This window comes from Delphinus delphis, chromosome 16, assembly GCF_949987515.2.
Source record: "Delphinus delphis chromosome 16, mDelDel1.2, whole genome shotgun sequence".
In the NCBI taxonomy this organism is placed as follows: domain Eukaryota; kingdom Metazoa; phylum Chordata; class Mammalia; order Artiodactyla; family Delphinidae; genus Delphinus; species Delphinus delphis.
In genome coordinates, this window is record NC_082698.1 from 5,468,467 (window position 1) to 5,495,448 (window position 26,982).

The 26,982-nt window shown below is 51.5% G+C and overlaps 1 protein-coding gene across 2 annotated transcripts in view; it reads right to left on the reverse strand.

The window, feature by feature from the left end:
• Window positions 1-12,609, reverse strand: part of DOCK1 (dedicator of cytokinesis 1) — a 527,045-nt gene extending 514,436 nt beyond the window's left edge. For both annotated transcript variants that reach the window (XM_060033849.1, XM_060033848.1), the window contains exon 1: window positions 12,471-12,609. In XM_060033849.1, the coding sequence (XP_059889832.1) occupies window positions 12,471-12,516 (46 nt within the window). In that variant the 5' untranslated portion in view covers window positions 12,517-12,609. The remainder of the gene's footprint in view (window positions 1-12,470) is intronic.
• Window positions 12,610-26,982: the final 14,373 nt, after the last annotated feature.

The following is a 26,982-nucleotide window of genomic DNA, read 5'->3' on the forward strand; positions in this document are numbered from 1 at the left end:
GTGTGTGTGTGTGTGGTTGTGTGCGCGTGCACATAATTAGAAGTATTTTAGAGCACAAGCTGAGGGCAGATGGCCCACTGCCCAGCAAGGTGGGCTGTATGAAACAAGAAGTGTTCATAAAAAAATGAAAACAAGATGCAACAGCACCATTCCATTTCTTCCAGCTGTCATGCAATGCCAGCCACGAGAGGAATCATTATTAAGTCAGTGACAAAGGCGGGAAGCCCAATGAAAATTTTATAAGCTGGTCCAAAACTTGTTGTAAGCTGACACATTTAAAGCACGTTTGCAAAGCCGCTGCACGTATTTGCAGGTAAGCGGCAGACTTTGTTAGGTGTATAAAATATCAACTTCAAAAATGTAAGTAACTACTGCTATCTATTTATGCCATGATTATTAAAACTCTGTCCTTAAGAAACACTTTTCTCCACTACTTTATTCCCAGGCACTTAGATTCTTCACTCTGAAGGCTCATTCCACGTTAATCCCACCTTTAACTGCCTGCCTGTAAATCACAGCGGTCGAAGAGGGAAATTGTGCAAATGTTTTCGAGCCCTTGACCACACGTGGTCCCCACTGGTAACTACCGGTCAGGTGAAAACTGTAAAATGGAGGTTTTATTTTCTGTTCAACTGGAGGCAACACACGGTTGAAGAGGCAGGAATCCTACAGAATTGGATTTCTGTTGCATCACTGGTTTTAACCTTTCCCTCAAGGTTCCCTGCCCCTCCCCCACTCCCAGCACTTCCGAGGCCTCTTGTGTTCATTAAAGCTCTAAGGGGGCCTGCCACAGAGGGTCCCAGCCGAGCTCTACCCTCACAGCCCTGGTCCTTCAATTAGAAAACCAAGACAATGTTGCCCTTTTGGCTTTAAGAGTCTAGCAATTACTATATATAACACAGATATAATCAGGACTTCCCTGGCGGTCCAGTGGTTAAGACTCCACGCTCCCACGGCAGGGGGCGCAGGTTCGATCCTGGGTTGGGGAACTAAGATCCCGCGTGCGGGGCAGGGAGGCCAAAATAAATTAATCAATGAATTAACTAATTAAATAAAAATAAAATAGAGAACCAACAAGGACCTACTGCATGGCACAGGGAACTACACTCAATATTTTGTAATAACCTAGATACACACACTCACAGCTTTCAAATTAGCTCCTGATACTTTGCCGAGATGAACTCTAGCTGTCCCTTCACCTTCACTCAACAAGATGTGCGAGGGACCACACAGGTGCAGGGAACAGAGGAAGGAACACAACTCAGCCCTTGTCCCCAGGGGCCCTCTGTCCAGCAGGGGACAGGAAGGAGGAATCCACCAACGGCGCCCACAGACAGAAGCATGTTGTGGAACTGCAGAGAGCAGCCTGCAGAAGGGCCCCTCGTGCAGCCCAGGTGAATCAAGGAAGACTGGCCAGTTGACTTCCTACACTGTTGGTGGGGATGTAAATGGAAAAGAGTATGGAGGTTCCTCAAAAAAACTGAAAAGAGAGTTGCCACATAATCCAGGAATCCCACTTCCGGGCACGTATCCGAAGAAAATTCTAACTTGAAAAGATCCATGCACCCCAATGTTCACAGCAGCATGATTTACAATAGCCAAGACATGGAAACAACCTAAGTGTCCACTGACAGACGAATGAATAAAGAAGATGTGGTCTGTATATACGATGGAATACTACTCAGCCGTAAAAAGGAATGAAATAGTGCCATTTGCAGCAACACAGATGGAGATTATCATGTTAAGGGAAGTCAGTCAGATAGAGAAAGACAGTATCATATGATATCACCTACATGTGGACTCCAAAATATGACGCAAATGAACTTATTGACAAAACAGAAACAGACTCACGGGCACAGAGAACAGGCTTGTGGTTGCCAAGGGGGAGGGGAGGTGGGGAAGGGATGGACTGGCTGTTCGGGATTATCATATATAGAATGGATAAACAACAAGGTCCTACTGTATAGCAGTATACGGTATATTGAACTATATTCAATATCCTAGGATAAACTATAATGGAAAAGAATATGAAGAAGAATGTATATAGGTATAACTGAATCACTTTGATGTACAGCAGAAGTTAACACAACGCTGTAAATCAACTACACTGTGGGACTTGCCTGGCGGTCCACTGCAGGGGGCACGGGTTCGATCCCTGGTCAGGGAACTAAAATCCCACACGCCTCGTGGTGTGGCCAAACCAAAACAAAACAAAACAACTACACTTCAATAAAATAAATTAAAAAAAAAAAAAAAGAAAGGTTTACAAGTTGAGCTGAGCCTGGAAAAGCTTGACAGATGGAAGATAAACAAAGGGCATTTCCAGGCAGCCAGAAGAGCATGCACAAAGGCACTGTGGCACCGCCAGAACACACAGGGGAGGATGTGCCAGAACTTCAGTATGGAAACACCACCAGACGTCAGTGAGGTCAACCAAAGGAAGCTCTCTTCCCTGTTATACGTGGGAGTCCCCAGTAGGGGTTCCCGTCCCCACCTCTCCCTCGCCCTGGCCTCTCCAGGCTGATCCTCAAAGCAATACCCCCCAGGAACCATCTGAATAAACTTGGCAGCCTGGTCACAGCGCCTGGAGGACCAAAACGCATTCTTGCCTTTGAAAAATGGGCAGTAGAACACACATGATGTTGTTAGAAGGACTTGAAAATTAATCTTGTGAAGTTAATAGAAGCACGTCAATTTGGAAGAAAAATAATCACATTTCCCTCCTGCTAAATCATTATTTGCCCCTGGTTAAGCCAATTATGTTCAAGAAAATAAGTTATTATTTGGGGGGGGGGGGAAATGGAGTCTTGATAAGTGCCTTTATTCCAGCAAATAAAACTCCAAGAGCGAATGCCTGACCTCCCATATTTATGAAGGTCTGTGGGCAGCCTGAATGATATTTCTTAGACAGAATGTTGGGGATGGACCATAATTCCCCTGGTAATCTGCATTTTTCCCAGGACATGACCTCAAAACTGCTGTTTGTCTCTCAGAAAGAAGAAACATAGCTGTCTCCTGAACATCCTTAGACAGCCCAGGTGCCCCGCTAACCCCTCCACCAACCCCCTTAGGCTTCCTCCTCCAAGCCCTCTTGCCCAAAGCACACCCTTCGGGAAACAAGTCCTGCAGGTTTCTAACTTTTCCTCCCAAATATGCAGCAAAGACTTTGCTTCTAACAACACAGTCACAATACTACAGTAAACAACTACAGAGTGCTGACTAGGAGTTGGGGGTGACTCAGTACTTTATTGACACCAGTGGGAGCCACCTGGCCCCCATGGGGACAGGTGGCAATGTCTGGACCTATTTTGGGTTGGCACCGCTGAAGGGAGGGGATTGCTAGTGGGATCTAGTGGATGGAGGTCAGGGATCCTGCCAAGTACCCCACAGTACACAGGGCTGCCTCCCAAGACCACAATGCATCCAACCCAGAACGCCACCAGTACACAGGTCGAGAAAACCTGCTTTACATGAATTCGCCCATTTAACCCTTGAGCAACTCTGTGAGGCAGAAACTACTGTCATCCATGGTCGACGAGTAAACTGGGGCGGATGGGCTTCAGAGGCCCAGGGGCATCCCGACCCAGCACTATGGTCCTAGACCGGGCAGCCTCCACTCCAAGTACCTTCTTTGCAGGGATGTCGCTGAATACTGGAGGGACGAGGCACTGAGCCTTAGACAGGTTCCCTCCCCCATATTCAGGCCAGCTGCTCCGGACCCCTTGCTGGGCACCACTGCTCTATCAGCCAAATCTGTACGGGACTCTGGCTGATGAAATTAAGAAGGGAAACCAGAGTGCTGTGAGATCTGGGGGAGGCTGGCCTCTGGTCTCCTCAATCCTGACTCCCTGACCCCGGGGCCCGCTTGCCCCCTCCCCACGCTCTCTCCACCACTCCCCTCCCTTGTCCCTCAAGACTCCCAGGCCCTGGGGACTGAGGACCATTCTCCCTGGGGCCTCAGCCCTCACACAACCCTGTCCCGCAGCCCGAGGTTGGCAACACAGGGGACGGTCAATTCCGGAAGGGCTCGGCAGCCCAGCAATGCCGGGAGGGGGGAACGAGCCGGATGTGGCACAGATCCTATGGAGCTGAGGCAGGAAATTGCAGCCCGTGACCTGGGACCAGCCAGTCAGCCGGTGGGACAGGAGTGCAGCAGGAAAGGAGGCCAAGGAGGCCGGGAGGGGCGTTTTCAAGGATGCCCTGGCCAAGGAGGCGGCAGCCACCACGGTCTCGGGTGTCTGATCAGAGACCTCGAGCGCTGGGATGGAGGACACACTCTCAGAAGACAAACGGAACGTGAAAAAGGAACCGAACAGATCCACATGCCTGCAAACCCCAAAGTTCCGAACGCCGCAGAGTTCTGAGTAATTCACTGAATGGCAAAAATCCAGCGGAGATGAGACATGGGGTGTCTCTGGATCCTCGAGGTCTAGGAACAAAGCTGTCAAGTAAACAGGAAGGTGGGGGGGGCGAGGGAGGGAGGGAGGAAGGGGTTGTCTGAAGGCACCATTTTCTTCTATGGCTAATTCCCTGCCGTTGAGGACCACTGTGCTCATCCCTGAAGCTGGGACACAATTACGCCATCACTCCATCGCTCCTCCTCTCTACCTACACACAGGTTCAACTGCCCAGGTGAGCAGCTCACTCAGAATGCTCATCTGCCCACGATGCCAGTCCGTCACCAGACGACTTGTCTGTAACAAATAAAATACAAATTAGCAAACTTTAGGAAAAGGAAAGCTCACGAGGCCACACTGCCCTCTTCCAATTAAAAGTCAAGAAAACCATCACCGGAAATTGCGTATTTTCTCTAAAGGAAGTTAACACCCACACAGTAAGCGAATCCCAGCGGTACTTTTTCTGGCTGCAAGCTCTCCCGCACACGTGATCCCTGTAGCTCCTCGCGGGCAGCTGAGAGGTGAGCACAGGCTCTGGGACTCTCCCAGGGCCCCGTGCAGGGCCTGAGGTTGGGGAGGTCAGTAAGGTGGCACTAAGTGCTGCACCCAGGCCTGGACTCCAGGCCTTCTGACTCCTGGTCCAGCGCTCTTTAAAATCCCACGCCATCAAATCCCCGCACATCACTTGAAGTTACTGCAGTTCTGACTGATTTACCCTTACAGCCTTTTTCAGTGCCTGCTTGGTCATAAAGACAAGCGCTATTTCAGAAAATGAAGGTTCGTTCATTGCAGCGCTAGCCACAATAGCCAAGACATGGAAGCAACCTAAAGGTCCGTCGACAGATGAATGGATAAAGAAGGGGTGGTACATATATGCAATGGAATACTACTCAGCCATAAAAAAGAATGAAATAATGCCATTTGCAGCAACATGGATGGACCTAGAGATTATCATACTAAGTGAAATAAGTCAGACAGAGAACGACACATATGTTATCACTTATATATGGAATCCAAAAAATGATACAAATGAACTTATTTACAAAACAGAAACAGACTCACAGACATAGAAAACACTTATGTTTGCCAAAGGGGAAAAGGGGGCAGGGGGTGGATAAACTAGGAGCTTGGGATTAGCGGATTCAAACTATTATATATGTAACAGATAAGTAGCAAGTACCTACTGTATAGCACAGGGAACTATATTCAACACCTTGTAATAAACTATAATGGAAAAGAATCTGAAAATGAATATATCTTTATTTCTACAAATATATTATATATATATATTAACTGAATCACTTTGCTGTACCCCTGAAACTAACAACATTGTAAATCAACTGTACTTCAATTATTAAAAAAAAAGAAAATGAAGACTCCATTCTAACAAAGAAACAAAGGCGAACGCTTAGAAGCAGACACAGCTCTCACTAGCAGGCTTTAGTAACCATCTTCTGAGGTCAAAAGAATTCAACAGACCCAGGAATGGGGTCTGGGGTGCTGCATACATTTTAGGGTGGTGAGAATAGGAACTGGCGACAAATATGAAGATGACCAATTTAGAGAGCTCTCCTTATGCTCAACGGTCCACTCCCCTGACCCCAGCAGCCGTCCGGATTAAGTACACAGCAAAGAACATCCTGAAATCTACGGGACATAAGTAGTGGAATATACCTCAAAGAAAAAGGCGGCATCTGTCCCCATTCACATCTCTTCACATCTCTGTAGGGGTCTGGCCATCTGTTCCGCCAAAGGATTCTCAGGGACTAAAAGGTATGAGATCTTACAACCCTTGCTCAATGCCCATGTTGCTAACCGGTCCATCACAGCTCTTGCTGATCAATGGAAAACACTCGGAGGAGCCCCACATCAGCCTCCTGCAGGGCACACAGCACGACTACATTTCTGGGTCCCACATCTGGCCAGGGACGGAGCTCTAAACAAAAGAATGTGACCAGAAGGATGGTACCACCTCCAGCCCTGGCAGGGAAGAAATCTCCTGTGAACTAGCCTCCATCTCTTTCTTCCCCCACGCCCAAATTAAAAGGCAAGGAGCCCAAGATCCTGGCAGGGGGCAGAGCCACAGGATAGAAGACAGCCTGGTCCCTGAATGACCTGATGGAACAGAGCTCCCGGCCCGCTCCCCACCAGCCACGTGGTCTGTGACGTGAAGGAAAAAGGAACGTTCATTGAATGAAGCCAGCGGAACGGTGGGGCTGTCTGTTTACAGCAGGTAGGCAACCCTAATTCAGGACGGAAATCACAACAGTTACATGTATACCTAAAAGTATACCTAGTAGCCACGTAAGTTAAACAAAATCAGCAAGATGGCATAGAAATTGTGTATCACACTCTTGAGGAAAGGCAGCAGCAACTGTAAACAGCAAACAGGCCAGGATAAAGGCGGAATAAAGTTTTTGATGAGGGCTTCCCTGGTGGCGCAGTGGCTGGGAGTTCGCCTGCCGATGCAGGGGACAAGAGCAAACGTCGACTAGGATGCGGAGAAACTGGATCTCTCTCTCTCTCTCTCTCTCTCTCTCTCTCTCTCTCTCTCTCTCTCTCTCACACACACACACACACACACACACACACACACACACACACACGGCTGGTGGGAACATAAAATGGCACAGCCGCTCGGGAAAAGTTTGGGAGTTTCTTAAAAAGCCAAACTACCTTTCCATTCAACAACCGCATTCCTAGGCAGTTATCCCGGAAGATGAAGACTTCCATTCACACAAAAACCTGTGCGTCAATGTTCACAGCAGCTTTACTAGTAACAGCCAAAACCCAGACATCCTTCAAACCATGGATACACACAGCAACCTGATGACTCTCCTGAGAATGATGTCCAGCAAGAAAAGGCAATCCAAAAAGGTTACATACTGCAAGATCCCATTCATGGAACAGTTCTTGAAATTACAAAATTACAGAAACGGAGAACAGATTCATGGTTGCCAGGGAGGATGCGGAAGGGCAGAGGGAGGTGGGTTTGGCAACAAAAGGGCAGGAATGGTCCTTGGGATGATGGAAATGCTCTGGATCTTCTTCAATGTCAATATGCGGGTTCTGATACCGTGTGTTGCAGTTTTGCAAGATATAACCTTGGGGGAAAATTGTAGTGGGTACACAGGGTCTCTCTGTACTATTTCTTACAACTGTTGGGTCTGTAATTATCTGAAAACCCAAAGTGGATGAAGAAAAAAAGGGAGAGTAAGGAGGGAACAAAGGAAAGAACAAGGGGGAAAGGGAAGAAGGAAGAACGGAAGAAGGAAGAAGGGAAGAAAGAGAAAAAGAGAGGAGAGACAGAGAGATGGCAGGTGCCCTCGGGCACTGTGGCTCCTCAGCTGTACCCAGCACAGGACTCACAACTGCCTGTTTCTTTCTCCGTGTCTGCACCACCTGCATCCTCAGAGGTCATGAGAGAACAAGAGAAAGAACTATTCACACCCGCTAAGACAATCCTGATAAGACGTCTGATATTCTGGGCCAACACTGGCACTACAATAAATTTAAAATTTTTATAGTGTTTCCAAAGTAAAATCAGGTTTGTAGAAATATAATGTGCCTTAATTTCATTTTTCTGCAACTCCAGTGAATGAAAATGTCTGCATTTCTATTTACTTATAAGCAAATCAAATTTTTCTTCCCCCAAAGTAGCAGCTTGCTTGCTACTCTAAGCAACAAAGAGCATCTCTCAGCAACTCTCACACTCCCAAATTTACTGGATATTACACCATTCCTCGCGCAGGGCTAATCCGAATACACACGCCACAATCCCTAACACCAAGCAAAATGTCACATCCCCCTAATATGGGGGCAAAACACACCATTAAGACAACAAGTTTGGAAGAGAAGCATCCCTCCAGCCACCATGACTGTCAAATCCAAACAGGAAATCACTTGTCACTACATTTCTAACCTGCGCTTTATTAAATAAAAAATTACTAAAAGCACCGCTCCATGGCGTACCTGGCTTATCGCAAACGCTGATCTCAGGGCTTTGCGCTCTGAGGACATTATCTCAGTGAATCCCCACCGGTCTTTGCAGTAGGCAGGCTTGGGTCCACTTTCCAGATGAGGAAACTGAGGCTAAGAAAGCAGGAATAACTTGCTCAAGGGCCACATAACAATTAAGAGCCAGAAGTTAAAGATGTCTCGGTGCCAGTGCCCACATCCCCTTTTTGAGGTTTGCCTGGAGTGGAGGGTGAAGGGCACGCTGAAGTCACTGGTGTTCGTTCAATCTGCCTCTAGCAAAGCTAAAGGGTGGAAAGAGAACCGTAGTCTTGCCCAGCTGCTCTCCACACCACCTCCATTCCTGATCTATTGCTGCCGTAACAAATCATCACACCCTTGGCAGTGGAAAACCACCTGCATTCATGACCTCACGTGCTCCAGGTCAGACACCCAGTGGCTCTGGGTCTCAAAGTCAAGGTGCTGGCCGGCTGCGCTCCACGGGAGGCTCTAGGATGAATGTTTCCAGGCTTATTCAGGGGTGCTGGCAGAATCCAGCTATAATTGCAGGATTGAGGTCCCCATTTCCCTGCTGGCTGTCAGCTGGGGCCAACCTCAGCTCCCTGAGGCCTCTGCCTGGTAGCAAGCGGACCTCGACATCTTCGGGCCAGCATCCGGGCATGGAACCCTCCCAGGCTCGGAATCGCTCTGACTCCACTTCTGCCGAATCTCTCATGTGCGAGCAGACAGAGAAAGTCCTCTGCTTTGGGGGCCCACGTGGCTAACCCGGGACCAGCTCTGCACCTCAGGGTTCACGGCCATGATCTCATCTGTCAAGTCCCTTTTGCCGTGTCACACACCACATTCACGCATCCTGGACACTCGGGGGGCCGTTATTCTGCCTTCCGTGCCGTCACTGAGACGTGAGCACGCCAGCCTCAGATGTGACCGCTGCATCTTTTCACCTCACCTGAAGAACAGGATCCCCATGAACACAATTTTACTGGTGTTGGGACGTTTTGACTCTGCCTAGTTGGGGGATGATGGGAAAGTTCATCTGGTCCAACCCCTCAGTGTGACAGCTAGGTCAAAGTTCATGTCCGTGTCAATAAGCCAGGTCTGTAAAAACTGACCCACCAAACTCAAGCCCAAGGGGAGAAATTAACAGGCTGGTCCCCATGAATGCTGAGGGGGGGCCACCAGCGTTTCCTGCCTTTGCTGAGCAAGCAACAGATCAGCTGTTTACTCCTTTCCCGATTCCACAAAGTAAATAAATAACTGAAGTGTCTCATTTACAAACAATGCTTCTAACAGATTCTAAGTACTTGCAAACAATGAGCTGTGATTCATGTTTCCAAATGAGATGGAGTTTTACCATTTTCTCTCCCCTCGTGATTCATTCAGGGGCCAAGTCACTGGCCGGGTGGAAGCCTGGCCGCCCACAGACCCACCAGGGCCCATCTAGGGAAACACAGTCCTGTTGTGAGGCTCCCCCCAAAAAACGCTGTGGTTGGTAAAGGGGATTTCCAGTAATTTTCCCTTCGGCAGAAAGAGGAATTAAACTCGTGGAAATGAATCCCTACATCCAACACTTACATCTTCCTAGCCAGCCCACTCCCTGAGAACCAGCGGGATCCTCCCCAGGCAAACTCCCAGACACGAGGGCAGCCTGACTCAAGCATCCTCAGCTTCCCCTGCCCCAAATCGGGAACTCTAGGAGCTCTACACCTGCCCGCCCTCCCCGACAGGGGGTCCAGTTATTTAAAGTTCCTCCTGCAGCTGAAAGAGTTGTACTGTCTCCTCCTCTCCACCTGGTGAAACTAGGCAGGACGACCCCCTCCCATCTCCCCTGCCTGACCTCCACTCACATCCTTCCCAGAACTGGTTCCAAAACCTCCAGGATACTCTGCTTCTCTGGAAACTTTTCAACTTGGAGTTTTCCTAAAACCAAAGTATTAGCCAAAGGTGTGATGTTAGAAGGCACTGCCGTGAGTGCTAGCAAAGCTTCTGGAAGGCATGTGACTTACCGTGGGAAGGACACAACCACGTTCGTGCCCACAGCTGCCTCCCCAGTGGGGAGACCCTGCTTGTGGGTCTCTACTTGTGAATGTTCCCTTTGCTCATGAGACACAAGTCACTCCACAGGTATGGACACCTCCAGGGTTCTGACACCATCCAGGTCACCCTGGGAGCCAAGGGTATCAAAGCGACCTTAAAGAGAGGTCCCTCACCCATCTCCTGGTGAGCACAGAGGGGTGACCATGAACTCTAGAGCCACCACCAGGGTTCAGTTTCAGGATGGAGCACTTACTAGTGGCGCTAGTCTGTCCTTTGCCTCTGAGAAGTGGGAGGGACAGCAGTCCCCACCACACAGGACTGAGAGGGCAAGTCCTGAGCAGGAGCGCTGGGCTCTGCTGCCCCCGCCTGGCCCCCTCCTCTCCCCAGGGCTCCTGCTTCTCTTCCATCTCTAAGCACTGCGTTCCCTGAGGGCCTGCCCTCAGCCCTCCCCTCACACACAGCATCCCAGCAGGCTCACTGCAGCCCAGAGCCCCCCCCCCAATGCTACCCCACACCCGAAGTTGATCCAGCAGGAATCTCCACACCCAAACCTCCCTCATCCAATGTGGATCGATGAGGACCTTTCTATCGGGGCTGAAACCACCTGAATGGGCACAGGACGCTGCACTCGGAAGCCCAGCTCTGCTGCTGGCCTTTGTAGATGTGCCTGAGCCCCGGAGGCCTCATCTCTAAAACAGGGGAGGTAAGGGAATTCAGCCACGGTGGTTTTGAAGTAGCGCCACCTGTGCAACAAGCCCCTGCGGGCCCAGAGGGGACCTAGAACCGTCCCAATGTCCAGGCCAGCTCCACTCTACGTCCCTGGCATCTAGCAGAAGCATCACAGAAAGAAAAGAGAGAGCCCTGGGACCAGAACCGCCCAGGCTTCCCCAAAGTGGGAGGGCCGAACCACACCAGCAGTGGGAGTGGGCTGCTCCCCGCAAAGGCTCAGGGTCGGGAGGGGAGGGCGGGACGGGCCGCAGGGTCTGGAACCCCAGGAGGGCACCACCTGGCTTCGGAGGGGAGGCCAAGGCTACAAAAGGCCTTCCAAGTCAGGCAGAGTGGAGCCCGGCTTAAGAGGTGGTCAAGGACGCCTCTGGATCGCGGAGCAGGAGGAAAGAGGGACTGAAGCCAACTGGGAAGCCGTGCGGAGGGGGAGACCAGCCGCGGGCCCAGACAGAGCCTCCGGTGCGCAAGTTAAGAGAAGGCAAGCACTCACAGGCCTCCGCAGGCCAGGCTACCAACCCCCGCCAGGAGGGCGGCAGGGCGCACGGGGTCTGGGGGCTGCTTGCTTTGCCATTAAGGAGAGCCTCCGACTCTGGAATGTGTACTTGGTCCGAAACGTAAACTTGCAGCCGACCCTCCCTACTCCCCCCAGGAAGCGACAAAGAACAGCGGAGCCAAAACAGGTCCCGCTCTTCGCAACCCGCTCCCGGCCCCGGGGACCCCGGAGCGCTCGGCCGCTGGTCTCCGAGGGTCCCGCGCCGTCCAGGGCAGGACCACCGAGCGGCAGGCGGCGCGATCGCCCAGCCCCGGTCGCACACGCCACCTCCCACCGGGGGAGAGCACAGTTCTTCGCTCTGGTCGCTGCAACTTGAAACTGTCCGCCCGGAGCCGCAGACACTGAGCACAACTTCATCCGAAAAGCAGAAAGGCGCGGCCGAACAATGCCGCCGGGGCCTCCCGGCCCGGCCCGGCCCAGCTGGGGTCGAGGCGTCTGGGGCAGCCCCGGGGGCTGGAAGGCTCCGCCGCCGGGGTGCCCGCCCGAGAGCTGGATGTCGGAGGGGACACCCTCGGGAAGTGACACAAGCCTCCCCCCACCCCCGCGTGTCCCCGGCCCGGCTCGCGCGGGCTCCGGAGCGGGCGCGGGAACAGCGTGCGCCCGGGGTCCGAGTGGGCAGCGCCCGGAGACGGACCCTCAGGCGGGCAGGGCGGGGACGCGGGTTCCCGGCCTCCGCGGCCCCTCCGCGTCCCGCCCGCGCCGCCCGGGCCGCCGGCAACAGGCTCCCGGGCGCCCCCGCCCCGCCCCGCCGGCCCGGAGCGCGGCGCGCGGGAGGTGCTCACCCACGCCGTATTTCTCCTCCCGCTTGGTGGGCACCCAGCGCGTCATGCCGCCGCCCGCGTCCCGGCGCCCAGGCCGCCGCCGCCGCTCCGCCAGGAAACTCCGCGCCTAGGCCGCCATTTTCCATTCCTTTCGAGCCGCGACAGGATGGGGTGGAAAAAGTTTGCGGCGGAGGCGGTGTCATGTGGGGCGGGGCGGGCGGAGCGTCGCGAGCCGGATGGGAAAGGCCGGGAGCGCCGGCGGGAGGCGGGACGGCGGCGGGCGGGGGGCCATGGCCCACGACCCCACCCCCCGAGGAGCAGCCCCGCAGGGTCGTCGTCTCCCCCTTGTCCACGGAGCCCTCCCGGGGGCTGGATCTCATACACCCCTCTCAGAGGGGTGCGCCCTGGCCGGCAGGTGGGCAGGGGGATTCTTGGCAATTTGTGAGGCTTGTGGCTTGCAACAGCCCCTGGTTAGACTGGCGCGCGGTGATGTGATGTCCCCAACTCAGTTTCCGCCTTGGGGGGAGAGGCCTGGAGCTGAGCAAACCCGCAGGTTCCCTGGGAGGAGCCTTCCCAGAGCACGTGGTTCATTCATTCATTTGACAACCATTAACTGAGCACCTACCCAGTGCCCGGGTGCGCTAGGAGCAAGCACCACACTAGCCAAGCCAGGGGTGGGGAGGTGATGAGCAGAATAACAAGAGGTGGGTCGGCTCCTAGTGCTTGAGCAGGGACACCCAAGGCTGGTGGGAGGAGATGGTGCAGTCCTGGGCAGGGAGCACTCACCGGGGAGGTGACCTTTTGCTGGAGTGTGGAATGAGTGCATTTACCCCGAGAGGCCAAGAAGGAAAGGTAGGCAAGGCCTCTCTGGGGCCCAGAGACCTCAGCCTCCTTGGGCCCCCAGAAACTTCTGCTAGCTGAGTAGGACTCAAGGTCTGTGAAGTGGGGAAAGAGGGGAAGAGATGCTGGCCTGGAGAGGAACCCCCAGGCCTGGCCTGGAGCAGACACACTGGCCTCTTAGGAACGTGCTCTTCACCCTGCACGAGTTCTCAGACTGTTGTGTTTTGCACAGCAGTAGAAGATGGGGTTTCAGATTTCTCCAAGGAAAAACTTATAACAACACACACACACACAGTTATTTTTACCATAATTTCAGAAAAGAATAGGTCAAAACCAAGGAAAGGAGGAATGAGACAGCTTCAGAATGAAGACAGCCCATAAAATTGAGTAAATTTGGTGTCATGGAATATTAACTGGCTGGTCGCCTCCTCATGACCCCAAGAGCCAGTGACAAGGCAGTAGGCCTGAAAGCCTTCAAGGATTGGACGAAGGAAGGTAGAAAAGATTGGAAAGCCCCATGGGGTAGGGACAGCGCTGGATGGCAGAGCTGGGGAAGGGGCTGGTAGGGCCTAGGAAAGGCCAGGAAGGCCACCATTCTGCTGTAGAGAATGCCCATCGCCTGTCCTTGGGACCACTTTGAGACAGGGAAATCTCAACATTCCACCCAGAATATAAATTAAATAAACACTTGAGAATGCCCTAAGAGCTTGTCAGTTTGGGTGGCTGAGAGGCAACCTCCTACGTACAGAGGATAATATATGACTTGAGAGTTCACGGACATCAACCACTGATTTATAGAAAGTTGCAGGCCCTGTTTTACTGATAAGGAACTTAAGTCCCACAGAAGGAAGGAGACTGAGCTCCAATCACACACAACCTCATGTACACACTTAAAACCTCCTGTAGAAATTAGAAACCTCAGGAGCTCAGTCCCTGAACATGTGGCCTGGTGACTCGGAGCCTTGAAGGAGAAGCACAGTGAAAGTGTTGTACAGGAGAAGTAGGGCACTCTGAGACAAATGACATGTCGGCCTGACCGACTCCAAATCAGGACGGGCTTCCCTGAGAAAACAGAGAAAGCCAAGACTTTAAGGAAAAGCAGAGACTAGCAGAGGGAACAGCATGTGCAAAGGCCCTGGGGTGGGAAGGAGCACAAATCCTTCAAGGAACTTCTAGGACACTGTGGCTGAAGCACAGGGAGCCAGGGGAAAAGGGCCAAGAAATGGGCCTGCAGTAGAAGGGCCTTCTAGGTCTTGTTAGGAACTTGGAATTCTGCAAGGAAAACCTGGAAAACATTTTGGTGATACTGATCTCTCTTGTGCCCAATTTTACTTTTGCTTGTGTGGCTACATGTTGGGGAAGATGGCGTATTGTAGCGAAAGACCAGGGGCTTGAGAGTCCTGGCCTTGCCGTTGCCAGCTGCGTGACCCGTTCTTCCATCTCTAGCCTTTTCTGCTTGTAAGCCTTAGAGTTCTGAGAGCCCTACCTATAAACTAGGGGTAACGATACCAACCTCAGGCAGCTCTTCTGAGGATCAAAGGTGAAGATATTGCTGAACAGGTAAGACATTCTCTAGCTGTGCTTGGTTTCCTCATCTGATGCTGCCCCCAGCTTTTTTGCTTAATAACATCATGGTTAACATTTTCTAGAGCAGTTTCCACTTTCACCCTGATAAAGGGGACCCACTGAATAGATAAATAAATGTGGAGTGGGATTTTTATACTTTTGTAAGACACTCATAAAAATAAATCTCTAAATCAGAATTTTAAAACTCCAGATGGACCACAGACCATGTGTTGGAGACAATGAAGTTTTGGTCCCATTATTGCGATGTTTGGCCACTGTCCCTGAAGCACTGAGAGGTTTGTCGGCGTTCCCTGGCTGACTCTGACAGTGGTCTCATCTTGCAGCTCTAAATCGAGTCTGGGCCCTGGCTCCTTGCCCTGTGGTTGCTTGAGCTCCAGACTGGCACCATCTCCAATTCCACGAGCCATGGGTGGTTATGGTGAGTTGGCATTTTTAACTCCTGAGTTGACGTGGCAGGGCCACGGAGCTCAGCCATACCTCCCAGGCATCACGCAGGACTTGGATCTCTGCCGTGCTTGCAGGTGTGACCCGCCCAAGAGCACTGTGGCTCTGAGTACCCCAGTCCTAGGCATCAGTGGGAGTTCAGACTAGTGACCCCCTCCCAAGATAAGACAGAATCTTGGCGATGGAGCCATGAAAAAGCATAACTGATATTACAGTTTTAATTTTTGAAAATTAAAATTGGGACTTCCCAGGTGGTCCAGTGACTAAGACTCTGCTCTCCCAATGCAGGGGGCCCAGGTTCCATCCCTGGTCAGGGAACTAGATCCCACATGCCTCAACTAAGAGTTCACATGCTTCAACTAAAGATCCCGTGCAGAGACTTCCCTAGTGGTGCAATGGTTGGGAATCTGCCTGCCAATACAGGGGACATGGGTTCAATCCCTGGTCCGGGAAGATCCCACATGCCGCGGAGCAACTAAGCCCGTGCGCCACAACTACTGAGCCTGCGCTCTAGAGCTCGCGAGCCTCAACTACTGAAGCCCGCCCGCCTAGAGCCCGTGCTCCACAGCAAGAGAAGCCACCGCAGTGAGAAGACCGCGCACCTGGTACAGCCAAATAAATAATAAATATTTTTTAAAAAAGAAAATTTAGGGCTTCCCTGGTAGCGCAGTGGTTGAGAGTCCGCCTGCCGATGCAGGGGACGCGGGTTCGTGCCCCAGTCCGGGAGGACCCCACATGCCGCGGAGCGGCTGGGCCCGTGAGCCATGGCCGCTGAGCCTGCGCGTCCAGAGCCTGTGCTCTGCAACAGGAGAGGCCACAGCAGTGAGAGGCCCGCGTACTGCAAAAAAAAAAAAAAAAAGAAAGATATTTAAATTAATTTTTTTAATTTGAAAAAATTTTCCGTATTCACAATGCAAACTCAAGAGATAATTCAGCAAAATCTTGCCTGGTGGAGGTACCAGAGGCACAGTGAATGGGGGAGGGGGACACGTTTATCTGGCGAGGAAGGGTGGTGAGCAGATGAGAGTAGGACGGGGTGCAGGGATTTTACACGCTTCATCAAGCGGCTTAACCACTGACTGTTTGCCACCTGAAAGGGGAAGTACGGGGTCTGCAGTGAGGCATCTAGTTGCTGCCCCTTTGATCCAGTAGCAGATGTTAGCATCATAGTACATGACCAGGCATATGGTCACAGTACATAATGTCACGCAGAACTAAAAAGTATAATCAAAAAAAAAAGTATATTCAAGACTTTAGACCTAAATTCCAGTTTACAGAAAATAGAGGAGATTGAGCTAAAGGTTAAATGACATCACAAGAACCCCCGACAGTCCTCAACTTAGGATGGTTCGACTTAAGATTTTTCAACTTTAGGATGGTACAAAAGTGATGTGCGTTCAGTATAAAACTTACCTCGAATTCTGAATTTTGATATTTTCCTGGGCTACTGACACACAGTCCAATTCTATCTCTTGATACAGGACAGCAGCTGGGAGCTACAGCTCCCAGTCAGCCCTGCAATCAGGAGGAGAAATGACCAAGACACGTACAATCATTCTGTATCCAGACAACCAAGCATTCTGCTTTTCACTTTCAGTACAGTATCCAATCAATGACGTGAAATATAATACTTTCTTATAAAACAGGCTTTGTGTTAGATGATTTTGCCCCACTGTAGGATAACTTAAGTATTCTAGGCACGTTTAAGGTAGGCTCGGCTAAGCGATGAGTTTTGTTAAGTTAGGTGTGTTAAATACATCTTCAACTTACGATATTTTCAACTTACAATGGATTTATTGGGACCTAACCCCACTGTAAGTTGAGGAATATCTGTACAGTCAGATGAAGATAGAAGGTAGTCTCTTCTGTAGGACACTGGTCTGGTGTCATCAACAAGTCAGTATTATTGGGAAAAAATGGGTGGATGGGAAAGAACTGTCCTAGATTTTAAAAGACAATAAATATAAGAGGACTTCCCTGGTGGAGCCCGTGCTCCACAATGAGAGAAGCTACTGCAGTGAGAAGCCCTCACACTGCAACGAAGTGTAGCCCCTGCTCGCCACAACTAGAGAAAGCCCGTACACAGCAACGAAGACCCAATGCAGCCAAAAATAAATAAACAAACAATAAATAAATTTTAAAAAAGAAAGAAATATAAGAATTTCAGTCCTTGACTGGGTACTGCTTTAACAAACCAACTCTAAAAGTTGTTAAGGACAAGAGAGGATTTTAACTATGAACCAAGAGTAGATAATATTTTAAAATTATTTATTTTGCTAAGTGTAATAATAGAATTATCGTGGTTATATCAAAAAAGTCCTTATATTTTAGAGATACATGCTGCAGTGTTTAGAAGTTTGTCATTTACTTTAAAATACTGCAGCAAAAAAAAGAAAGGTGAAACAAAATTCTTCAGTCTAGGTGAAAGGTTTATGAGTGTTTCATCCCTCTACTTTTTTTATATGTTTGAATTTTTTTTGAGGGGGGGCCATGCCACACAGCATGTGGGATCTTAGTTCCCCAACCAGGGATCGAACCCATGCACCCTGCAGTGGAAGTGTGGCGTCTTAACCACTGGACCACCAGGGAAGTCCCTGAAATTTTTTAATAAATAAAGTGAGGGAAGGGAAGTGCTTGAGACTTGGAAAGCCGCTTGTGAAACAGTAGCCCGGGCTGGCCTCACTCCAGTCACTCGGGCTGTACTTCATTTCCCAGGTGCACCGCTCTGCCTTCTCCGTGAAGATCATGAAGGCAGACCCTTGGTGTTAAACTTCAACCAGCTCCATAGAGCAAATAGGTTGTTCAGTAGAGGATGCTGCCTGCTGACCCAATGTGCCTTGTGGGCAGATGTGACTGTGAATATAAATGCAGACCAAACAGTCCTTCCCACACTGAGTACACACAGAAATGAGCTCTGGGGCTGGGGGCCAGGACACCTGCAGGAGGGGGAGTGTCCTGAAGTAGAAGGAGCCTGGATCCAGGTGGCAAGGCCTGAGACGGTCAAGGCCTTGCCCCTGGAAGCTGGATGCCCTCAGGGTCCAGACAGTGCATGGCAGCATTCTCAGAGTCAGGCGGACTCGTGACCAACACCTTGGCAGCCGTCTGACTCAGGGAGAATTACCTGGGTGCTCTAAGTTTCCTCGTTTTTATTATTTATTTCGTTTTTAAAAATAAATTTATTTATTTTATGTATTTATTTTTGGCTGCATTGGGTCTTCGTTGCTGCGCGCAGGCTTTCCCTGGTTGTGGCGAGCAGGGGCTACTCTTCGTTGCGGTGCACAGGCTTCTCATTGCGGTGACTTCTCTTGTTGCGCAGCACGGGCTCTAGGCGTGCAGGCTTCAGTAGTTGTGGCGTGTAGGCTCAGTAGCTGTGGCTCACAGGAACTAGAGCACCGGCACAGTAGTTGTGGCGAGGGTTTAGTTGCTCCGCAGCATGTGGGATCTTCCCGGACCAGGGCTTGAACCCGTGTCGCCTGCATTAGGACTTCAACATATGACAAAATTCAGTGCATAACAGTGGGTCCCCAAAGGACAGCCAGAATGGCACTGTCCAAAGATGGAGGAGTAGGGGGGACAGATACTCACCATAATTCCTCACTCCCTCTTCACTCAGGCCCCATGCTGAAAGCAGTGAGCACTTTCAGAACCAGAGACAGGAAGGGTCTCATCTAGATAAGTTTAAAAGGAAGAGGCTGCCTCCCTGCATTGGCAGGCAGATTCTTAACCACTGTGCCACCAGGGAAGCCCCGCCTTGTTTTTAAAATAATCTGACTTCTAGAGTGTCTTGAAGACTTAATGAGATGATGGTAGCAGAGCTTTCACTCGTAGGGCCTCCAGATGAAACAGTGGTTTTCAGGTATCAGACTCCAGGTGACACAGGGCTGTGATCCCTGAAGAAGGGAAATGAATGAGGTGAGTTCTATGGCTTCCCAGGTGGCTTCCTGGAGCCAGTTTCTGGGCCACAGCACAGGAAGGGGAGCTAAAGCAAGCCAGGGGTCTCACTCACAGAAGACAGACCTGAGTTCAGGAGACCCTAGGCTGCTAGGAGTCACAGGTCAGAGGACCCAAGAGGAGGGAACTGTCCACACCGAGAGAGAATTCCAGAGATCTGCAGAAGCGCTGCATTGAACTTCTGAGTACTCTGCATGGGTGGATTGAAATGCTAGGAAGCTGGCTGTGGAAAGAACACCAGGAAGTAGCAGGCCCTGAATAATTTCCAGAGCTCACACAGGAGTTAGTATTCCCTCCAGCCAGGGTGGAAAGACCTCATGATATAGAGTGGAGTCGAGTCCTCCAAAGGATCACACCTTCGTAGAGGGACGACATTAGCCCTAAACTAAAGGCTGCTCTAGTAAATAATAAAACCTAGAAGCAAGATCAAAAGAATGAAACTGAGCCCAAGGAACATAACAGCCAGAGCAGAATCCAGTGTTGTTTAAAAGAATACAGTAAAATCCAGCGCCCAACAATACCAAGCGCACAATGTCTGGCGTCCAACCAAAAATGACCAGACGTGCAAAGATGCAGGAAGACATGACCCGTAACCAGGGAAAAAAACACGTCAGGAGAAACAAACACAGAAGTGACAGGGATGATGTAATTAACAGACAAAGACCTTAAAACAGAGTTACCAACATGCTCCAAGTCCCACAAAATGTAGAGGAAAACATAAAAATGGTGTGAAAGAGATGGCAACCATAGAGTCAGAGTCAGTGCTCCTAAATGGGAGCTGTTATTGTCATGGTGGGGTTGGTGGTAGATACTTCTAAGGATAAGAACAAGGTACCTTATTCTTTTTTGGGGGGGCTGCACCACATGGCATGCAGGATCTTAGTTCCCCGACCAGGGACTGAACCCATGCCCCCTGCAGTGGAAGCACAGGGTCTTAACCACTGGACCGCCAGGGAAGTCCGTGGGGTATCTTATTCTATCTGGGAAATTCTGGGATTCTCCCAGCCTCTTCCTTTTAAACTTATCTAGATGAGACCCTTTCTGTCTCTGGTTCTCAAAGTGCTCACTGCTTTCAGCATGGGGCCTGAGTGAAGAGGGAGTGAGGAATTATGGTGAGTATCTGTCCCCCCTACTCCTCCATCTTTGGACAGTGCCATTCTGGCTGTCCTTTGGGGACCCATGGTTATGCACTGAATTTTGTCGTATGTTGAAGTCCTAATCCCAGTACCTCAGAATGTGACTGTATTTGGAAATAGGGCCTTTAAAGAGATGATTAAGTTAAAACGAGGCCATTAGGGTGGGTCCTGATCCAATCTGACTGGTGTCCATATAAAAGGAAGAAATGTGGACACACAAAGAGACATCAGGAGTGCACCCACAGAGAAGAAAGGCCATGTGAGGACACTACCTGAAAGTGACCACGGAGAGAGGCTTCAAGGAGAAACAAACCTGCTGACACCTTGATCTCAGATTGCAACCTCCAGATCTATAAGAAATACATTTCTCCTCCCTGGCTTCTTGCAGTCTCCTGCACAGGAGCTGCCCAGGTTTCCCGCTGTCATACATCCTCACCCAGGCCACGAAAGCCAGGGACAGGATGTGGGCCGCAGCGCGGGAGGCTGGCACGGCTCCAGGGCCTGGCCGTTGCCTTCTGATGGTTCAGACAGCAGAGGCAGCGTTACCTCTCCTGAGTCTCGCAGCCTGACCCTTGGCCAGAGGCTCCTTCTCAGCCACCACAGAGGAGTCCAGGTGAGCGCGAACTTACTAAAGGCCAACGGTGGGCAGGCCCCGGGTCTGTCAGTCACGGGGCCCAGATACACATGCAAACCCACACCCCTGCCTCTGGAGGCTTAGGGGTGTTTGGAGGAAAGAGAAGTTCGTACCACCTGGAGGAATCAGGGAAAGCAGACAATGTGGTGACCATAATGGGGAGAAGGTGAGACACGAGGTATCATTCCAGGAAGAAGGAGCAGCGTGAGGAATGGCCGAGGTCCGGAAAGCACTCAGTGCCTGAGATGGAGTGCGGGCGTGGGATGAAGAGTAGTGGTGGGTGTGGTGGGTTTGCGGCCAGAGGAGAAGGGCTGTGACCACCAAGCCAGAGCGACAGCACAAGGCCAGTCTGTGCTTTAGGAAGCTCACCCTGGTGGCAGAAGGGAAGATGGACTGAGAAAAGAGAAACTGGTTCTAGAAAGTGAGTTAAGGGGAAACGGGGGATGAATTTGGGAAGTCCTTTGTTTAGAGTTTTGACATTCACAAATGAAACAGGTGCACAATACCAGCTAATTTACTGAGAACACACCCACTAATGCACTAGGAGCGTGTCATCCTCACAATAACCTGGGATTAGGAGCTATGGTTAGCCCCATCTTACAGATGACGAAACTGAGGCTCCTGAAGGTTCTCTGTAACTTGCTCAGAGTTCACAGCTGAAAAGCAGTAGAATCCAGATTGAACCCAATCGCTGTAACGTCCGACCCCAGACTCTGAACCACCTACGTGAATTTGGTCTTGACGGCAAATCCATGGGGTGGATGTGGTGGGGGCTATTCTTATGCCCACTTTGCACGTGAGGAGGCTGACAGGGTTGCTGGGGCTGAAGCCCAGGCCTCCAGACTTCTCGTCTTCAGCGACCAATGCTCCTTGGATCTCCCTGTCTCTGGGACTTGGCAGTCCAAAGGCACGTGTCAAAGCTGAATAATTCTCATCATCCAGACCACACAACGGCCACCTTAACCACTAGTGTCCCAAGACCATGACTGGATGGAGATCCAGGCCCAGCAGGGCAGCCAGGTGGCTCCTCCCTAGGTGTGGCCTGAGCCCAGGGCAGCCCTGCCGGGAGCGGCCTCCACACCAAGACTACTCCTCCCCGCCAGTTCACCTCGAGCTCCACAGGCACACACCCAGCCCGCCAACTTAAACTGTGGTGCTTAAGCCCTACTAGCCAGGTGCCCCAGGGGCCTGCGCCCCTCCCCACCAGCCTCCATCCGTACAACTTCCTGCCAGGCCCTGGACATACACCACTTGCTCAGGCCCTAGAGGGCACCTAAGCCAAAGCCTTCCTAGACCGGTACAGTACCTGCCCCTCCTCTCTCCCTCTGGCCAAGGCTAATGCTATCCCAGCCTGGGTCAGCCAGGTGAGGTGTTTTCACCCTGCAGACAGTTAGTCCCTCCCTCTGTAGCACTCACAGAAGCCCTTCCCCCTCAGAGGGCATCTAACTGGACTGACTTCTCCGGTCCTGTAATTATCTGTGACCGCTCCACAGGCTGGGAGGGAGGCTTTATGCATCTTATCTGCGGAGCCTGGCGCTTGGGGCTAATAATAGCGAGATGAAAGCAGTAATAATACAAAGAGGCAGGCTTTATTGAGCTCATGTATTATCTCATTTAATTACAGCCTATCATTTGCAGACAACCACGTGGGAGCATTTCATGCGCTGCCTGGAGCACAGCGAGTGTGTAATACATGTCAGCTACTGCTGTCAGTAGAGTAGGAGCTCAGCAGATGTTTGTTGAGTGAATGAGTGAGTACCTGGGGTGACTCGGGCTCCCTTCTGGGTGCTGCAGGGACCCCACACGGCATGGGCTATCAGTGATACAAGCTCACATCCTTGGCCTGCGGGCCAGCTGATCCACCTGTGCAAGGGTGCAGATGAGTGACAGTGGGGACAGAGCTCACCCCAATTAACCTTTTCTTGAACCTGCACAAAAGAACCTGCTCAGCGTCGTGGAAGGCCCACTCCCAGGCCTTTTCCCCAGAAGAGGACAAGCCTGGCCTCGCCAACACGTTCACCAACAAGCCCTCTCCACTCCTGGGCCCCGAGGCAGGGCCCCAGCCAGATGCAAGCAGGCACACACACCCTGTGCCTGCTTGGCTGTCACCCAAGGACCAGGACCACAGACAATGAGGAAGTGGCTTCTGGCCTGAGCCAGACACACACCCAGGCCCAGCGGAGGAACTCAAGCATGTGGGGCTCAGCTCAGGGCAGGAAGTGTGCACAGCACACCACTGGACGAGGGCACCATGGGGGTCCTGGAGACACAGTGATGACTACCCCCCAGGAGCTCCCAGTCTGGAGGGCCACAAGCTAAGGAACAGCTGAGAAGGTTGTAAGTGCAGGTGAGGACGGAAACAGCGAGGGCCACGGGCTCTAAAAACCCATCCCTCTCTTTCCACCCTGAGGACTTTTGCTTGCCCAGCACCACTTGTGCTACGATTTGCTTAATATTTTTCTTAAAAATCATAAAAAGTAAGTTGATTTTAAAAAGGAGAACCAGTATTACTTGCCGTAAATAGAAAGGAACTAAAAATAAAGGCCTGACTGCCTGAAGAAGGAAGTGTTCATTCACCTGCCTACTTCAGACCCTCTCCTGTCCCACCCCCGGGGGCACTCTGCTCTCTGCAGGGCCCCTCACCCCCGAGGGGAGGTGGGGCTGAGGGGCGGGGGGGGGGTGCTGGACAGGGTTTCCAGGAGAAGGTGGTTCTGCAGAAGGGGCCCTGCAGCAGTCATGGGGCTGCGGGGAGGTGGAGGGGAGTAAATGCGGGCAAGAGTGGGTGAGGAAGAAGGGCTCCACCAGCAAGGGCACAGCGCAGAGCCGCTTGGGGCCGGGTGTGTGTGTGTGTGCAACCCTAGAGGGGAAACTGTCTCGGTCTCTCCAGGTGGCTATAACAGAATATGATAGACTAGGGGGCTCACAAGCAACAGACATCTGTTTCTCACAGTTCTGGAGGCTGGAAGCCCAAGATCCAGGCCCCAGCAGACCTGTCGGGTGAGGCCCCACTTCGTGGTTCACAGCACCATCTTGCTGTGTCCTCACAGGGCAGAAGGGACTCAGGAGCTCTGCAGGGTCCCTTTTATAAGGGCACTAATCCCATTTATGAGGCCTCCACCCTCATGACCTAATCACCTCTTCAAGGTTGCACCCCCTAATCCCATCACATTCGGGGTTAGGATTTAACATATGAATTCTGGGGGGACATAAACCATCAGACATGGGGATTCTGTCTTACCAGCATGGAAAGTTTTCTGCAGGGAGCAGCATAGGTGATAAGACATGAGTTAGAAACCCATTCTGCTGGGTTGGAGGGGACAGGACCCTGTAGCTGGAGAAGCAGAGGCTGTGGGGCTGCCAGCTGCTGGGTTGAGCCCTTCAGTACGATTTCAGAACTCTGGATAAAGGAAGGTAAAACCCTGAAGAAATAGGGTGTCTGGGCCTCCTGGCCCCTCTCTTCCCCTCTGACCCAACTGCTGGTGAGAGACCAGGTAAAGGCATGCTCGGGAGGCATTTGGGAAGAATTCTTTCTGCATCTACCACGCTCCACTTTAACTCTGAGACACAAAAGACCCCACCCCCATCCAACCCCAGGTAGACACATGAATGACTTCCAGGGTTGACCTGCATGGTTTTTATCACGTTAGAAAACAAATAAAACTGCAAACATTTTGAGTGTGTCATAATTGCAATATGCATTGAATCACTATTTTAGATGAATGCAGATTTCAAGGAGATCTTTGTTCTCTGAAGTTCAATTTTTTTTTTTTTTTTTTTTTTTTTTGGCCACACTGCGTGGCTTGCAGGACCTTAGTTCCCCAACTAGGGATTGAACCCAGGCCACAGCAGTGAAAGCGCTGAGTCCTAACCACTGGACCGCTGGGGAACTCCCACAGTTTTTTTTTAAAATCAGTGAACTAAAACAGTTTTAAGAAACAGGTTCTCCAAATGTATGGACACCAAGGGGGGAAAGTGGCGGGGGGGGGGGGTGTGATGAATTGGGAGATTGGGATTGACATGTATACACTAATATGTATAAAATGGATAACTAATAAGAACCTGCTGTATAAACAGATAAATAAAGTTTACAAAAAGAAAGAAAGAAAGAAACAGGTCTTCTTGCTGTATTCTAGGCATCCTTGATTTTCTTCTTTTCTTTCTGCCAGTAAAAATAGTAGTAGAGGAATTCTGCGAGAACAGCATCACTTGAATGGGATTTCCTAAGGCTATAAAATCTATAGCTTGAGGCTCTCCCGCTGCTTGTAAAGGAAATGAGTGAGGGAGAGGACTCGGGTCAGGGGAGCTGCAGGGAAAGGGGATCCCCGCCATCCCGCTTTCCCTGCCGCCAGTGGACAAGCCTTCGGAGTCTGCGTGGCTGGCCACCTCGGGGGCTGCAGTGCTCCTCGGGAGGGCAGGAGGGTGGCCAGGCGTCCTTTATTCCCCGCTGCCCCCGGCACACCTGTAGCTGAGAGCTAACATTACTGAGCGCTTGCTTGGATGGCAGGACGTTTGAGATGTGGGTTTGGGTTCCTCTTCCTCTCCTTTTGGGGCAGAGGCCCTGCAGGCTGTGGTCTCTCCCTCCTGCAGGCAGGGCTCTCGCAGGCAGGAAGCTGAGGCTGCCTGAAGTCATGAGTGCCGCCCAGGTAACTTGACCTGCAGAGTCCTGGTGAGGGTGGCCTGTCCCCTTGGGAGCATCGCTGGATGAGAGCTCAGGAACCCCACAGTCACCCTGCCTGAGGCCAGTGACTGATTGGCCAGAGGCACAAAACAGGACTTCATACCTCCAAGTGGGACAGCTCCTGCCCTGCCCTCCTGCCCTGCCCCTCACCTCCTGCCTCAGGGCCAGGCTGAAGCTAGTCTTCGGCGGCTGACTGCCTCCCTGTTCTGCTCCCTCTCTTTCCTTTTCCTGAGAGCACTGCCTTAGCAGAGCATCACGGATCAAGACTTCCCATCTTGGGCCTAATTCTAGAGAAACTGCCCTAAAAAGGTTTGTTAAAGAAAGAGGCTGGGACTTCCCTGGTGGCGCAGTGGTTAAGCATCCACCTGCCAATGCAAGGGACACGGGTTCGAGCCCTGGTCCGGGAAGATGCCACATGCCGCGGAGCAACTAAGCCCGCGCACCACAACTACTGAGCCTGCCCTCAAGCCCGTGAGCCACAACTACTGAGCCCGTGCGCCAAAACTACTGAAGCCCGTGTCTCTAGAGCCCAAGCTCCGCAACAAGAGGAGCCACCGCAATGAGCAGCCCGCGCACCACAACGAAGAGTAGCCCCCGCTCGCCGCAACTAGAGAAAAGCCCGCGCGCAGCAGCGAAGACCCAACGCAGCCAAAAATAAATAAATTTATTTTTTTAAAAAAGAAAGAGGCTGGTGTCCTGGATAGGAGGGAGAAAGGAGGACGTTTGTAGAGTCATGGAGAGAAGGGGGGGTCCCCCAGATTGAGAAGGGGACCTAGGGACTCCCAGCGCCTAGGCTGCCTGCTTCAGCACACAGCCCAGGCCCAGGTGAGTTGTGTTGAATTCAACACCTGGTGGGCAGGGATGCTCTTGGTGACAGTGAAGGCCAGGGGCCAGCCCTCGACTTCCAGTCCTCCAGACACGCATGGAGTCTGGGGGTGTCCTAGAGGTTCAGGATACGGAAATGACAAGGATTCCTTCTCTGATGGGGCTTATAGTCCAGCAAGGGTCAGGAAATAAACAGGCAAACAAGTAAATCAGGTAGATAATGGGAGAGGATCACATCTGAGCTGACCTGAATGAAGAGAAGGAGGAGGTTTGCAAAAACCTGGGGGCAGAGTGTTCCGAATTGAGGGAACAGCAAGTGCAATGGTCCTGAGGCAGGAATGCACCTGCTGGATGCTGGGATCAGAAAGGAGACCTCGGAGTCTGAGATGGCGGGGAGAGGGGAGGAGGTGCAGGGGTAAATGGCGGAGGAAAAGCCAA